Source organism: Solanum tuberosum, unplaced genomic scaffold (genome assembly GCF_000226075.1).
Source record: "Solanum tuberosum cultivar DM 1-3 516 R44 unplaced genomic scaffold, SolTub_3.0 scf00096, whole genome shotgun sequence".
NCBI lineage: Eukaryota > Viridiplantae > Streptophyta > Magnoliopsida > Solanales > Solanaceae > Solanum > Solanum tuberosum.
In genome coordinates this window covers 1,253,255-1,269,025 of record NW_006239025.1, presented here as the reverse complement: position 1 = coordinate 1,269,025, position 15,771 = coordinate 1,253,255, and the positions used below count along the sequence as shown (strand labels likewise).

The 15,771-nt window shown below is 32.9% G+C and overlaps 2 protein-coding genes across 5 annotated transcripts in view; both read left to right on the top strand.

Annotated features, from left to right (window-relative positions):
* Positions 1 to 4,459, top strand: LOC102591122 (ribokinase). Of its 4 annotated transcripts, none has more exons than XM_015309168.1 (6): positions 1 to 758; positions 2,181 to 2,366; positions 2,838 to 3,033; positions 3,275 to 3,405; positions 3,973 to 4,022; positions 4,116 to 4,459. In XM_015309168.1, the coding sequence occupies exons 1-4, from the start codon at positions 39 to 41 to the stop codon at positions 3,364 to 3,366; spliced, it is 1,194 nt and encodes a 397-aa protein (XP_015164654.1). In that variant the 5' UTR covers positions 1 to 38; the 3' UTR covers positions 3,367 to 3,405; positions 3,973 to 4,022; positions 4,116 to 4,459. The 4 variants fall into 4 exon arrangements, with proteins under 4 accessions (XP_015164654.1, XP_006348343.1, XP_006348341.1 ...); XM_006348281.2 differs by having other exon boundaries at positions 3,969 to 4,022; XM_006348279.2 differs by having other exon boundaries at positions 3,275 to 3,412.
* Positions 4,460 to 11,075: 6,616 nt separating this feature from the next.
* LOC102590770 (mitogen-activated protein kinase 19-like) overlaps positions 11,076 to 15,771 on the top strand; it is a 5,830-nt gene continuing 1,134 nt past the window's right edge. Inside the window, exons 1-9 of the mRNA XM_006348278.2 lie at positions 11,076 to 11,563; positions 12,571 to 12,979; positions 13,107 to 13,234; positions 13,397 to 13,456; positions 14,165 to 14,314; positions 14,401 to 14,556; positions 14,668 to 14,879; positions 14,972 to 15,073; positions 15,393 to 15,535. Coding sequence (XP_006348340.1) covers positions 11,540 to 11,563; positions 12,571 to 12,979; positions 13,107 to 13,234; positions 13,397 to 13,456; positions 14,165 to 14,314; positions 14,401 to 14,556; positions 14,668 to 14,879; positions 14,972 to 15,073; positions 15,393 to 15,535 — 1,384 coding nt within the window. The 5' untranslated portion in view covers positions 11,076 to 11,539. The remainder of the gene's footprint in view (positions 11,564 to 12,570; positions 12,980 to 13,106; positions 13,235 to 13,396; positions 13,457 to 14,164; positions 14,315 to 14,400; positions 14,557 to 14,667; positions 14,880 to 14,971; positions 15,074 to 15,392; positions 15,536 to 15,771) is intronic.

Sequence of the window (15,771 nt, the reverse complement as noted above, 5' to 3'; positions counted from 1 at the left end):
TCACATGGGGCGTCTCCATCAATTACTCTCAATCAAGAATGACTCAAACGCCAAAGCAAAATTTTGAAGAAGAAGAAGAAAAGAGGGATAGTGTAGAAAACATGAAAGGTCTAACAACACCTTTACAATCAAAGTATTGGCACCCAACATCCCTAAACAACCTCAAAAACCCAGAAAGTTTCAATCTTTACAGTCACCCAGTTCAATTTAATGGCAAAAACAACAACCCCATATCAAGAAAAGTGAAACCCATCTCTTGTTTTGCTTCAGAGAACACAAATCAACCAATCTTGAAAGAATCAAAGCCTCCATTGGTTGTAGTTGGATCAGCTAATGCAGATATCTATGTGGAGATTGATAGGTTACCAAAAGAAGGGGAAACAATTTCAGCCAAAACAGGTCAAACATTGGCTGGTGGAAAAGGGGCTAATCAAGCTGTTTGTGGTGGAAAGCTTGATTATCCAACTTTTTTTGTTGGTCAAGTTGGTGAAGATGCTCATGGGAAATTGATTACTGAAGCTTTAGAGAGTGGTGGAGTTTGTGTGGATCACCTTACTACTGTTTCTAATGCTCCAACTGGAAATGCTGTGGTGATGCTTCAGTCTGATGGGGAGAATTCGATTATTATTGTTGGTGGTGCAAACATGTCTTGTTGGCCTGATGAATTGTCATATGAGGATTTGGAGATTGTGAGAAGTGCAGGGATTGTGTTGCTCCAGAGGGAAATTCCAGATTTTGTTAACATCCAAGTTGCAAAGGTTTGAGCTTTTCGGTTTTATGTTTGATTTCTCAATGGCTATATTCAATTAGGCGAAATTCAATTTGTGTGTGGATTTGTTAAACTTAGAATCGAATATGTTAGGGTGGGTTACTGTCCACATTGGTTAGGGAATGGAATGATGGTTTAATAATATGTAGTTGGACAATGCGAGTTAGGCTCGGGTGCTATAGCTTTACATGGTATCAAGTTAGGCCTGGGTGTCATGCCTTTACATGGTATCAAAATTGGGAAACCTGGTCCACGTTTCAATCAGGCCTGGATGTGAATGGGGTGTTAGAATGGGTTATAACCCCACATTGGTTGGTGAACGGACGGATGGTTTGCTTAGATGGACCTGGGCAGTACTCCCCTCAAGTGCTAGCTTTTGGGGTTGAGTTAGGCACACGTGTCATATCTTTACAATATTTATATTTTCTCACTATTTCAGTATTTCTTTTAAGCTATCTTGTTTTTATGTTTTTGCTGAAACTAAGGACTAAGGTTCTCCTTTTGAGGAACTGTTATCATACGTAAGTAAAGAAAGGTAGATCATTTTCTTTTTGGGCAAAACAGGAGATTATATTATATTAAGTTATTAACTAAACTGTGAAGCAGTACAAGGAGCATTGTGCTGGCTTGGTCCAGCATCATTACAGTAGTTACTTACAGTAGTAGTGATTAGGGGGCGATCAATTAAGGAGTCGTTACTGAAAGAAGCGGGGACATGGGACCCTATCCAAAAAGATGCTTCTAACGGGGACTCGAGTGAGTTACTAGTGTACTAATAGGGGGTCCTGAGATGTCTTCCGCTAGTATACTAAGCATGAAAGGAGATGGTGATGCAAAAAAAGAAGGTAGATCATAATAATGTATTTTCCCCACCTACCTTTTTCTTGAGGTAAATTAAAATTTGCCTTGGATATCTTTTCTAATGTTTACTTGGATGATTAAGGTCACTGTCAGATCAGCTTAACCAGTTGTAATTGTGAGTTTCGCGCACTGAGAAGGGAAATATCCTTCTTTTACATAAAATTGGAGAGAGCTTACTTTCATTGAGTTTTCTGTGATACTCTTTTCTTTTTTGGCATTCCAAAATACTATTCCATTGATGTATTACTTACTTTATGCTACTTTGACGAATTCAAATTCATTTAGCTGTTTAAATTTCAATCTCTGATGTGATATTTTCTTTATCAAACTAACTTTCCAAAAACAGTTTTAATATTTCTTCCACTACTAAAATAATACACAAGGCAATTACTATCTTGAGCTCCATATCTAATCAATCATCATCATTTATTGAAATGAAGGAAGTATATTTGTGTGTGTGTTTTCGTGAGTGTGTGTGTGCCCACATGTGTCATGAAGATGTCAAGTGTTTTTGGCTGATATGCTTCTTTAAACATCTTGGTATCTTCAGGCTGCCAGGAATGCAGGTGTTCCAGTTATTCTAGATGCAGGTGGAGCGGATTCTCCAATCCCTCTAGAACTTCTTCGTTGTGTTGAGATTTTCAGCCCAAATGAAACTGAGCTGGCTCGCATAACAAAAATGCCAACTGGAAATTTCGAACAAATCAGCAATGCAGTGGAGCAGTGCTATGACCTGGTCTGTTTTTCATGTACCTGTTTATTCATTTTTCCTAAAGTTTGCATCCTAAATTCAGGACATATTCTTGCAGCATTTCACTTGATTTAGACTTTATCCGTGACCCAAAATAACTATCCGAGTTACATTTTCGGGGTCTGAATTTAACAGTCCCTTTTGATGTGTTATAGTTACCTGCCCTTATTGATTTTGCAAAATGTATAGGTCCTGATAGGCTTTTGCTTGCTGAATCATAAATGTCTGGTGATGGCTTTGCTTCTCCTTATAAATATGATGACTTAATGCTTTGTTGTTTGTGGGGCTCTGGTTTGGTCCACCGACCTAGTAGGACATTCCTAGTTAGATTTAGCTACGTTTCCTGATTTCTTGCTCAATGTTTGGGGTGTCACAAATTACAATAGATATCTGTAAATTTGTAATATATCAATTTGATTTTGTGGAATGATGTTTCCATGCTCTTTTGTTTCCCAGGGAGTTAACCAGGTCCTTGTTAAGCTTGGGGCCAATGGATCTGCTCTTTTCACCAAAGGAGAGGAACCCTTGCGGCAACCCATTATTAAAGCTGCAAAAGTCATTGATACAACAGGAGCTGGTGACACTTTTACAGCTGCTTTTGCAGTGGCCCTAGTGGAGGGTAAATCTAAAGAGGAATGTTTGAGATTTGCTGGTAAGCATGCTGGTGCTTTCTCCCAATTTTTGTTTCAGCTTCTTTACTCTTATATTTTTTCTTCAAACATGTTTCGTAAAGCTTTTTTCTTGAGCTGAGGGTCTATCGGAGACAACCTCTCTATCCCACAAGTAGGGATGAGGTCTGCGTACATCTCACTTCCCCAGACCTCACTCGTGGGATCATATTGGGTATGTTGTTGTTGTAGTTACATATCTAATAAAGGCTTGTGCATTTACAGCTGCAGCAGCTTCTCTATGTGTTCAAGTGAAGGGAGCCATTCCAAGCATGCCCGAGAAGAGAGCAGTGTTCAATCTTCTTCAGTCAGCTTGAAGACTCGGAGTTTCCTTTATCATCTCCTTGTACAAAAAAGTAAGAGGTAGTCTTCTAAATGTTTAGAACTTCGGATTATATTAGTTGGTGCTTTACCCTAATCATAGGAGAAAAAAAAAAGACTGTTCAAAAAGACAGTCTCCTAGGAAGAATTAAATGAGAGGGAACACAGGGGGATCTAGATGAAGTTCCAGTTGACAATTACTCCTCCGTTTTAATTTGTTTGTCTTACTTTCCTTTTCCATTTCAAAAAAATGTCTCTTTCTTCTTTTTTTGGCAACTCTTCGATTCTAACTTTCCACATAACATGTTTTAAGGCCACAAGCTTAAAGGAATAAATAATAAGATAATGTTGTCTTCATAATCTCGGCATATACATTGGTTGTCCAAATATGTTGAAACCGAAAATTAGAATTTGGATGAAAGATGAACAACAAACCAAATCTGACTTTGTTATAAACTGTGATAGTAATGAAATTTGAATACCCCTCTTCCCTCATGTATGCCTCTGTTGTATGTGGTTCAATCAAGTTCCGATTTCTGGTTATTGAAACAGTATTGCTTTGCGTTGGTGAAAAGACTTTTCATTTATTTCTTGATAGGAAGGTTCTCAGGTTGATGAGTTGAAGTTCCGGACTCTTGATTTTCATAAAGAGGTGAACAAATACTATCTATTTGCTCTTTTCTTTTGGTAAATTTTTTCCACTTTCCTTCTAAACCACCACACTTGTGCATCTGATATAATTCAGGACTTCGGTGGAGCACTTGTTAACTTCGGGAAGTAGCGCTAATCTGCATATTTTGCTTGTTGAATTGGGGATTCAAGATACAGCTCTGAAATACTTACTCTAGCTTTTTCTGAAGAACTTCTGGTGTAGCATAGTTTTCGATAAATTGTTCTTTTCTTGTGCTTCTGTCATCTCAGCTGATAAATAACTCCAGGAAGTTGGTTAGCATAGCTAGTATTTTCGTTAACGATTAATCGTTACTGATTGTTGCTGAAAAGATTGCCAGCTTTGAAAAACTTGAATGATATAAGCCTCTTGTTTCTGACTGATTTACTTATATTAGTTTTGCTAGTATTCTTGTGCTTCTTTTTTGTGTTGCCATTTAGTTTCAAGTTTGATTGCATGAAGTGAAAATATAGGAGTATTTGATTATGGTCAAGTAATAGTTGTGTTAAACACATATCACGTATCTGTTGTAAATATCTGATGCGGATAATTTTTTACGATGAATACACCTTTATAACATTAGGTGCAGTTATTTTAATTCAAACTATCTATATTCATACACTTTTTGGTTACCAAAACTTAATAAATACACCCAAATTCCATACCTAACCTAATTTTTTTAGATTCTTACCTAAGCCAATCAATAATGCAGAAAAAAGAGTGATGGATTTAACGGTTGATTTTGTTTTCAAAAGGACGAATGCAAATGATTTGGCTTATAATACAATTTTTGCACAAATGTGAATAACGTGTTTGTTTGTTTTTCATTTCTTCGTAGGACGTGATCTTTTTTAGACTCTATTAACGTGAGATGCTTTGTGTATTGAACTATTTATTTGTTCTTAACGACGGTGAAAAGAAAGTCCAAAATATCAACTCTTGCAAAGGATGAGGACCTTTTGGTTGGAATTATATGAACACTTATTTGGACTTAAATCAAATACGTAACGGGAAAATTCCGTTGAAAATCTCTCCATTTATTTTATTTTAATCTTTTAATATAATATTTTTATCTCTCCATCTCAGGTCTTTTTGTTTAGAAAAAAAAATATTGGGCAAAAACATTTTTATTTAAGTATTTCTGCTGACTACAGTTTTAACTTATGTACTCCCTAGTCCCATTCTATTTTATGTAAATGTATTATCCACAAAGATAAGCATAATTTTCGTAAAATTTATCTTTTTTCTGTTCTACTTGTGAAATTTACTTATTATTATCGCAAAGATAATATATATTATTAACTACACAAAATTTTATTAAGAAAAAAATTGTGTCATTTAAATAAGTGAAACGACAAAAGAGAAAATGAAAAGGTATTACGCGGTGTTTTCTGTTTTTTGACAGTAAAATAGTGGTCATCTTTTTGTCACGTTTTATGCAATTATCTTGTGGTAAATAAAACTAGAAAAAAATAATGTAAAGCCTGACTACATAACAATGATTGAGTTAAAATCAATTTGCAGTTGGAAAAAAAGAGTGAATTTATTGATCATAAAAAGTTAGTGCATATACTCAGTGATATTGGAAGTTTGTTTTTTTTAAAAAAGAATTATTTGATTAATAGTTATTATCTCAAAAAATTAGTTTATTCATCAAAAAAATTATATATATTTAAAAACAATAACTTGAATGGTATATAAAATTGCTGTTAGTCCTGTAATAAATTAAATATGTAAAGAAATTCTCAACCATTTTAAAATACTTCAAATTAATTATTGCTTCAAGTAAAATTAAATAAGAAAAACGAGTTAATTCAAATCTTATAATTAGAGATGGAGAAATTCTATCGAATGAATACTTGAAAAAAATAAAAGTAAATATAATAACAAGTAGAAAACGACTGAAACCTTAGGAAGTATAAAAAATAAGGGGGATGACACAATTGAAAAGTATTCATTGAACATTTCTAGTCACACAAAAAAGAGGTCAATTAGCAAGATAAGGTCATACATCTTTTGAAGGATGGAATAATATCAATACCAACGATGTTTCAATGAAAATAAAAGGTTTGTCAAGTAATTAATTGTCTATGGATACAAAAAATAATAATCCAAGTTGCACGAATTGATTAGTAATGAGTGAAAGAAAACATTCGAGATTTATCTGTTAGCGACTTATATAATAATCGAGTCCATAAATAATATTATAATTAATTAAATAAAGTATATTATTTATTATTTTTATTATAATGATACCTCAGAAAAAGCAGCACCTTAGTATCAAAATGATAATGATTCATTAGGAAAAAAACAAGGACGGACGGACCACACAGAGAAAGAACAAAAAAGTAAATAAAAAGTTGTAATAGTGATAGGAAGCATCCAAAGGACCAAGGCAATGCCATTTTGGAATATATATATAATATAAAATAAGATACACCACAATTGACTAAACAGAAAATAAATAAAAAGCATATTCTAATTTTATATCTATTTTTTTGTGGTTGGTGTAGTCCATTGCAAGTTGTAACTACCAATGTCTATGAACAAGACTACATAACTAGTTCTTGTTCCTTGTGTTGTTCTCGGTGATATTTGAATTAACTTGTGCATATTTTCATATTGTTTGGAGGTAAATTCAAAATTTAATGTCGACTAAATTAGCTTTGGTTTATTTTCATATTTTTATAAGTGGATTTAAAAGTTGATGGCGTTCAAATTAGTTTATGCATGTCTTCGTATTTTTAGAGGGAGATTCAAGATTTATAATGAATTGATTTTCACCAATTATTATTATTATTATTTTTAAAAACAAAACACTTTATTTTATGTGCTCAAGAGGAATCAAATTAAACCCTAATCAAAGACCGCAATTACAAAGTTAAAAGCAAATTCTTTTTTCTATCACTAGATCAAGAGACTATCTTGTTATTTAATATTTGTTATGTGTTTGATAGATTTCTCAATATGAATACACAATCTATGCAAAAGCTATTGAGTTCTCGATAACCCGCACCCCACACCCTAGATTTGTCCCCACATATTTCATGTTATTTTGAAACACATTCCTTTTGGGGTGGAGGTGGGGTGGGGTGGGGGGCTTAGTACATTTAGTCCTTCAATATTGATAATTTATATTTTGGTCCTTCTAATTTATGATTATGTACATTTGGCCTTCAATGAATTAATATATGTAATTCTTATCACTAAATGAATATTCACAAATTTAATGAATTATTAAACAATTTAATATTGATGTATTATGTTAAATTGTGCGGTTATTCCATATTCAAGGATAATATAGTTGTTAAAATAGTCTAGATATGATATATTTTCTTTATGAAAGGACCAAACTGTACATTTTTTATTAAGTAAATAATGTTAAATATGTTTAATCAGATATAACAAAAACTAAAAACAAGAATTCATCAACAACTTAGGGACCAAAATATAGTTATCCAATTTCCTTTTAATATGTTTCAGAGAAAACGTTAATCATTTCTTTTATATTTAGAATTTAGAAAATAATTTTTATTTTTTCCGTCTTCCCTTAATGTCGTGTTCCTATAGGTTATAAGAAAGAATGTAATATATAATATATTGATTTTACATGTCAAACGTTTTATTTTTTATCTTAAAATTATACAATTAGTCAAGCACCGTCCAATGAATTCGATGAAGTATTAAGGTCAATGAGTAGTAATGTATTCTAAAACATTTGTGACTTTATATTTTTTTAAGATGTGATGCATATGAATCTTGATTAATACTTTATAAAAATGTATTATTATTTTTTAAGTTCCAACAAATTACATAAAACATAGAAATAGGGTTGTGGAAGAAGGAATAGTATAACTTCATGATTTTAGATTCGAATCCAAATATATAAAAAAATAAATTATTCAATTAAACTTTTTTTTATTAATTTTGATACGAGTTTAAATTAATGGGGAAAAAAATTCCTAGACACACATGGGTTGTCTTTATCGACGTCATTCCCCCACGCCCACCACCCCATATTTCACCATCAACTTTGGGTGGTCTCTTTCATATAAAAGAGGTCCCATATATTAAAATATATATATATTTCAAATTATTAGTCAATACAACTATTAAGAATGCCTTTCTTTTTCTAAAATTTACTTTTATTGTTCCAAATATTGAAGTATTGAAAAATATATAGTATTATTTTAAAATTGTGGTGGCCGGGGGAAAGGGAGATGGGGGAACTGGGAAGGGATCATAATGCGGAGAATCGAATCCTCACAACAAAGGTGGAAATTTAGGTAACTCTCCAACTAAGCTACTAAAATTTCATGTATTAAAGAATATGTATGATAAATTTGATAGGCATTTTTATAACTAATACTACTTCAGTCTGTCCCAATTTATATAAAAATATCTAATTGCACGGTGGGTTTAAGAATGAAAGAATTTCTTTTTATGAAATATGTTATGTATCTAAATCATCTCATTAATATATATATATATATATATATATATATATAATAAGAATATGTTATTTATTTGAATTGACTTAAAAAGAAGTGTCACAAAAAGTAAAATATACTATAAGATATTAAATTTTAAAGAATATAGGGAAGTTTTAAAATGTTGCTCACACTCAATCAATCATTTTAATTAACCTTAGTTGATTTAATATTAAAGTATATATATATAAAAAAAAATCACAATTAATGTCAAAATTTGTGTATAAAAAATTCTTGTATTACATGATTGATCGGATGTAAATAGTGGCAAATTTATGCATAAGAAAATGGGTGACATGAATATGTAATAGTGCACATGTTATTTTGAAATTTTGAATTCGCCTCTAAATATGCGTCGTAAAATAATTTTTTCCACAATAATATTTTTCTTGTATCAAATTAAATAAATAAGGAGTAATATTTTAATCAAATTGTTCTATCAAACCAACCCCACCAACCCTACAACTCTCACCATTGGGTTTTTTGATAGGTCCACCTAACCTAAATGTAATAAACCACGTGATATTCATTTTTTAATTAAAATTTAAAAATATTTGGAAGGATAAACTAATAAATTATTCAATAGAAAATTTTATCCATGACACATGTCCAGAGTTGTTTCAATCACCGACAGTCCCTTGTCCTTTTTTTTTTCTTATGTTAAGTTGATTTTTTCAATGGAATTTTTTTATAATAATTGTGATAATACAAATGTGGTCAATGAACGATAAGAGAATAACCTTATCTATTTTTATGTGATAGGGCAACTAAGTTTTTTTTAATCAATTTTGTGTGTTGTATAGTTGTTTCTTTCGTAATCAGATGTTTTGAGTTCGAATCTTGGATATAAATTTTTTTAGGAGGGTGTGCTAGCCTTACGCAACGTGAATTCGGATAAGTCAGCCTTTAATATAGGTATCAAATATCGATAAAAAAAACAGGAGATAATTTTCAAACCTAATTTAGGTGAAAAGTAATGATGTCGGTATTCTAATTGATGATTATATAATTTTAATTAATGGTTGTTGAATGGTTACAATTCAATTGACAGTTTCTTCACTCTTAATTAATAAAACACTTGCATGGTTTGACAAAAACAATTAAGTAAAAGAAATATTAATTAAGAAGGAATTGACTTTCCATAATAGTGACAATACAACAATGATTTACATTATGGAGTTGGATAATGCAAATAGTAAAAAAGAAAAAGGTAACAAATAAATATTTTGTACTTAATTTGGTAAAGTGCATTAATGAACTTGATTTTACTATAATTTTTATAGAATATTCAAAATCATTATCTTAGTGGATCGCAACATAATCTAACTTTTGTCCTTATAATTAGTGGGGAAATCTTATACCTAACTAAATTTAAAGTTTCATTACTAATATTTAATGTAATCTCATAAATAAAATTTCAAAAGAATAAATCTTATCTTGTCATTTTGTAGAGGTACATTATTTTCAATAAATTCTCAACTTAAATAAAATATAATTTCATAATCTTTATAGATAGTATACAATAAAGTAACGTTCAATACGAATGATGAGCTAAATATGATCTCATATTAATGAGCAAAAACAAATCTAAAAATATGATTAACTAAGAAGTCACTTGTTATGAGAATAAATTACACAATAGAACCATTACTAAAGATATTCAAATTTCAAGATTTTTAACATTGACTTTATTGTGATATTAAAATAATCCCTTTAGATTTAAATATTTACTGACATTTTAGTGTATTTTTATAATGTATTTATACTTCATATAGTAAATTATAAATTTAGATGAATTGTTAGTCGAAAAGTTACATACGCCCCTTGCGCTTCCCATATGCCAATGTGTACCTACAAAATTCTCAAGTATAAATAAAATAACAAACAAAAGATTTTTGTATCATTATTTGTCCTATATTGGGTCCAACTAAATTCAATTTATGAGAAATTACCTTATTAGACATACATACGTATCATATATACTAGTTTTATCTATACTTTCAAATAAGAGTTTTTTTTAATCATGTATTAATACACTTATATACATATATTTTTGTTACCAGATACACTAAAATAGGAAGAGAGACGAGCGAGATGGGGAGGGAGGAGAGTATCTCAGATACATACGAATCACACTAGATATATGTATCTGTACCAAATACATAAGAGAGTGTAGAGCGAGGTAGGAGAGAGACAAGTGGGATTTGTTATGTATTTTAGATACACGCGAATCCACTTGGACACAATATATCTAGAACAAATTACACTTAATTTTTATCTCATATATCCCGAGACAAAAGAATCTAGACACATCAAAATCTATGTGATCTTCAACTTTAAGCATGTATAAGTAGACATTTAAATTATAATAAAATTAAACAAGTAGACATACACGATTTACACATATCAAACATGTTCTCTTGTAAACTGCGTTGTAAATGTCAGCTGAGATCAAATTAAATATGGAATAAAACAAAGAAAGTTAGAAAATATTTGGGGAAAACACAACCGTAGAAACACGCAAAGCCACAATCTTTTGTTGCCTTTAAAAAGACCGAAAAGCTCACCAATTTTCCTCTCCTTTCTTCCTCCTCTTCAATTGGCCTCCTTGTTGCTCTCTCTCTCTCTCTCTCTCTCTTCTCCATCTTTCAAAACCCGAAAAAGGGTTACTTCTTTCTTGACCCTTCGTTCATTTTCTGTTAATTTTTTGTAGGATTTTAGGCTCAACTGATACTATTTTTGTGTATAAGAATCATACTGGTTTCTTCACAAGTGGGGTTCGGTCTTTGTTAGTACGTTTCAATACGGAGTTGGCGTCGGTGGGGGCAAACTCCTGCTGATTCTCTGATTTATTCCATTTGGGGTTGTTGAGATTTGTTTTATTTTTGGATATTTTTTATCTGATCTTCTGTTTAAGATCAGGGGAACCTAGAGAAGAAAAGGGTATCCTAAGATATCCTCTTTTTTTGAATTTATTCGTTGCCCAGATTGTTTAAAGTCTTCAAAAAGATGCAGCAAGATCAGCACAAGAAGGTTTCTTTCTTTCTTTATCTTCCTCTTTGAAATTCTTTAATAAAAAGGAGATCTTGATTGAGATTTCTTATTTCGAGCTTTTAAGATTTGAGGGTATCTGGTAAAGAACCCTAATTTGCCTTAAAAGACGAGTCATTATAGCCAAAGTTGATTGATTGAGTCTGCTGTGAGGATTATATAACTGTTTGTTTGTTTGAGGAAGCATGAAGTTGTTGACTAATTTTAGCTGCTAATGGAGGACTAAGTTATTTGATTATCTGAAATTTTAGTAATCTTCTAACCATATGAAGTTGTTGACTAATTTAGGCTGTTGTTTATTTAGAATATATTATTTAACAGAGATGGAGAATTTGCATATGAAGGACTAAGTTGTTTGATTATCAGAAATTTTAGTAATCTCTTAACCATATGAAGTTGTTGACTAATTTTAGCTGCTATGTAAAGTATTTAGAAATGTAGGTAGGTAACTCATTAAACAGAGATGGATGATTTGCATATGGAGGACTAAGTTATTTTAGTAATCTTTAAGCATATTGCCAATTAACATACTTGTGAAAATGCCCTTGTGGGGTAAATTGTTTCGACTTTTTTGTAGGGCAGCATTCTTATTACTTTTCTTTCATAGTTTTGAAATGTTCTTTGTTTTCCTCTGCTTTTCTTCCTTTACTAGATTCTGGTCTTCTACTTCATGCTAACTGCTGTGTTAGTTTGAAATGTAATCTGATGTTGTAGTCCTTTGCTCGGGCCTCGTTTGACTCTGAAATAGTATTTCGTGGTTGTCTAGTCTGATTTTCAAATTGGAATGTATTGTCTATTCAAGTCATAACTTAATCCTTGATTCTCTTTATGTTACAACAGAAGTCTACTGATCTGAATTTAAGTGATACTGCATCAACATACACTTTGAGAATATCAAGCAACATGCAGATTTTATCTTATATTTAGTTTGCCTATTATGTCAGTAGACTATTGTAAACATGTCTGAGTTTTTGTTACTGATTGTACAGAGTTCCAAAGAAGTGGAGTTCTTCACTGAGTATGGTGATGCTAATAGGTATAAAATTTTGGAAGTTGTAGGCAAGGGAAGTTATGGAGTAGTTTGTGCTGCAATTGACACTCATACAGGAGAGAAAGTGGCTATAAAGAAAATAACTGATATTTTTGAGCACATTTCTGATGCAATTCGAATTCTGCGTGAAGTCAAATTGCTTAGACTTCTAAGGCATCCTGATATTGTTGAAATTAAGCGAATCATCTTACCACCTTCAAGACGAGAGTTCAGAGATATTTATGTTGTTTTTGAGCTTATGGAGTCTGATCTTCATCATGTTATTAAGGCCAACGATGACTTGACACATGAGCACCACCGTTTTTTCCTGTATCAGATGCTGCGTGCATTGAAGTTCATGCACACAGGTAAAAGTCTTGTGAATTCGGTAACTATAGGTATTATGATATCTGCCATCAACTTCTCCTAAGGATGTTTATTTTCAGCCCTGTTTTGACTGACACATATATATATATATATATATATTCATTTCAGCTAATATGTACCATCGAGATCTTAAGCCAAAAAATATATTGGCAAATGCAAATTGTAAACTCAAAATATGTGATTTTGGATTGGCAAGGGTTGCATTCAGTGATGCTCCAACCACAATATTTTGGACGGTAAGCTTTCGTGTTAGTCCTATGCCAAAAGCCTTCTATAAGATTTACTTGGATTTAGTTTAAATCATAGAAAGCTTTATAAGATGGACATTTTCATTCATTTTAATCTTTGATTTGACTGAAATTTTCTTATTTTTTGTCTTCTTCTGATACATCATGCAGGATTATGTTGCTACAAGGTGGTACCGTGCACCAGAACTATGTGGGTCTTTCTTCTCTAAGGTAATTTATGTGAATAGCGTGCAGCTTAGCTTATTTTAACTTTCATGTAAAAGATACTTTTTGTTTTGAACCTTATCTATGAGTTCCATTCTAGAACTTCATGTTAGTGGTTCTTCTAATAGATCAAAATACTTTTTTGTCAAAAGATATGTGAAACTACTTCTCAATTTTCCCAACACCCTCCCTTGGGGAGCCGTACCAGAAAAAAACCAACTCATTGCAAAGGGTGTTGTAAATGAGTAGGTATTAGACACAATTGTGTTTATGCTCCATTTATCTCTCAAACAAATGTAGGGTCACACAGTTATAGTCATCAATTAGTTAGCCACTTTCTTGCTAGCCCATGCATAGTCACAGAACATATTCACGCCTATTTTTGCTGGATTCAGTTATTAAGATTCTTTTTTTGGCATCATATAAAGCCTCCCTTTTCCCATGCTTTAGAAAGGTGAAAAGGTACTTGTATACATAGTGTTAAAAGGAAGGGCTTTCTGGTTAGAATAGAAGATTTTTGTTCAGTTCTGAGTGTATTAAATAGTGATGTGTAGGTTGAAATCATTCTTGTTCAGGGAGGACTATTGAACTCTCCTGGACGTTGATTTTTCTATTCTTCAGGTAACTGTGTTAGGTCTTGCGTCAATTTCTCAGTAAGGCCTTACTGAGGTTTTTGCTGATTTGTCTTCTAATTCGTGTATGAATTCCCTGCAGTATACACCTGCTATTGATATCTGGAGCATCGGGTGCATTTTTGCAGAGGTTTTGACGGGGAAACCATTATTTCCGGGCAAAAGTGTTGTTCACCAGTTGGATTTGATTACTGATCTTCTAGGGACGCCATCAGTTGATATTGTATCTGGGGTAAGAGCTGTCAGTTAATTTTTTTTTTGCTGATGTTAGCATTGCCTGACAGCATGTTGATAGAAGAGTACTCCTCTTGAGTGCAGGTTCGTAATGAAAAGGCAAGGAAGTATTTGACAGATATGAAGAAAAAAAGCCCAGTTCCTTTTACTGAGAAATTTCGAAAAGCAGATCCTTTGGCACTTCGACTGTTGCAGAGGTTGTTAGCATTTGATCCAAAGGATCGCCCAACTGCTGAAGAGGTACACTCCCTCATATATTCCTGATGTTAAGATTACGTGAATGACATCTCCACGTGCTTGTCCGTTTCTAATTTCATTTTCATTTTTTGTGTTTTTCCTCCTATCTTTTAGGCTTTGGCTGATCCGTACTTCAAGGGACTGGCCAAGATTGAGAGGGAACCTTCTAGTCAACCAATCTCGAAGCTGGAGTTCGAGTTTGAGCGACGAAGGGTCACAAAGGATGACATCCGTGAACTAATATTTAGGGAGATACTAGAGTATCATCCTCAACTTCTGAAGGACTACATGGCTGGAAATAGTGGTGCAAATTTTCTCTATCCTAGGTTGTAATATACTTCTCTACTATTTCTAGTCTCTATTTTCTTGTACCACTATATCATTACTGACTGACGGTGCGACAATCATTGAATTGCAGTGCCATTGGTAATTTCAGAAGGCAATTTGCTTATCTAGAGGAGAATAGTGGTAAAAGTGGCCCAGTAATACCTCCTGGTCGAAAGCACGTCTCTCTCCCGCGGTATGATTCCATGAGTTGTTTGTCTTGTTGGTTGTGTCAATGAATATGTCCTGTTCCTTATGTTTTATGCTTCTCTTCACTTTATCTTCCCAAAAAAGAAGTTTTTGTTTGTTCTTGTATTTGCTGGATAAGTAACCTGACTGAAAAGAAGTTGTACTTGCTTACTCCCGAGGAAGTTTGGATTTGGAATATTAACTTGTTCATCACATTGGAAAAACTGTTACCTTAGAGCATTCCCCTTTTCCCTTTTGCTCTCTCCTTTCCTTTTTCAGTCTGCTTATTTGGGGTTTCATTACATATATTCTTAAATGTGTTACAGATCTACTGTAAATTCCAGTACCATCCCCCCCAGAACACAGCAGAATCCTATGTTTGATCATAGGCAAGTAACAGAAAAGGCAACTGCTGGCGTCAGAGTCTCAGACCCGAAGGTTTTGCGACCACCACCTCGAGTACCCACAGGTAAGGTTGACATTGTCTGTGCTGGCACTCATAGTGATAATGTACCTTTTTGTCAACATCTTCAAAGTGAACTCAAATATTTCACCACATGTAATACATTGGACGAACTGGAACTCAGTACTCAGCTCAGGAGAAGGCTATTTAGGGAATCTTCTTAAGTTATATCCCCCTTGCGTGTGGAAGAGAGTGTGCGTGTGGGGGTGGGGGGGGGGGGGGGCAAATAAGGAGGGGGGGGG

What these genes read in the sequence shown, in the direction of transcription:
- LOC102591122 (XM_015309168.1), top strand. Translation starts at nt 39, where the DNA reads ATGACTCAAACGCCAAAGCAAAATTTTGAAGAAGAAGAAGAAAAGAGG. An exon ending in TTAACATCCAAGTTGCAAAG is followed by an intron (nt 759 to 2,180) that starts GTTTGAGCTTTT and finishes TGGTATCTTCAG; the next exon opens with GCTGCCAGGAATGCAGGTGT. An exon ending in GGAATGTTTGAGATTTGCTG is followed by an intron (nt 3,034 to 3,274) that starts GTAAGCATGCTG and finishes GTGCATTTACAG; the next exon opens with CTGCAGCAGCTTCTCTATGT.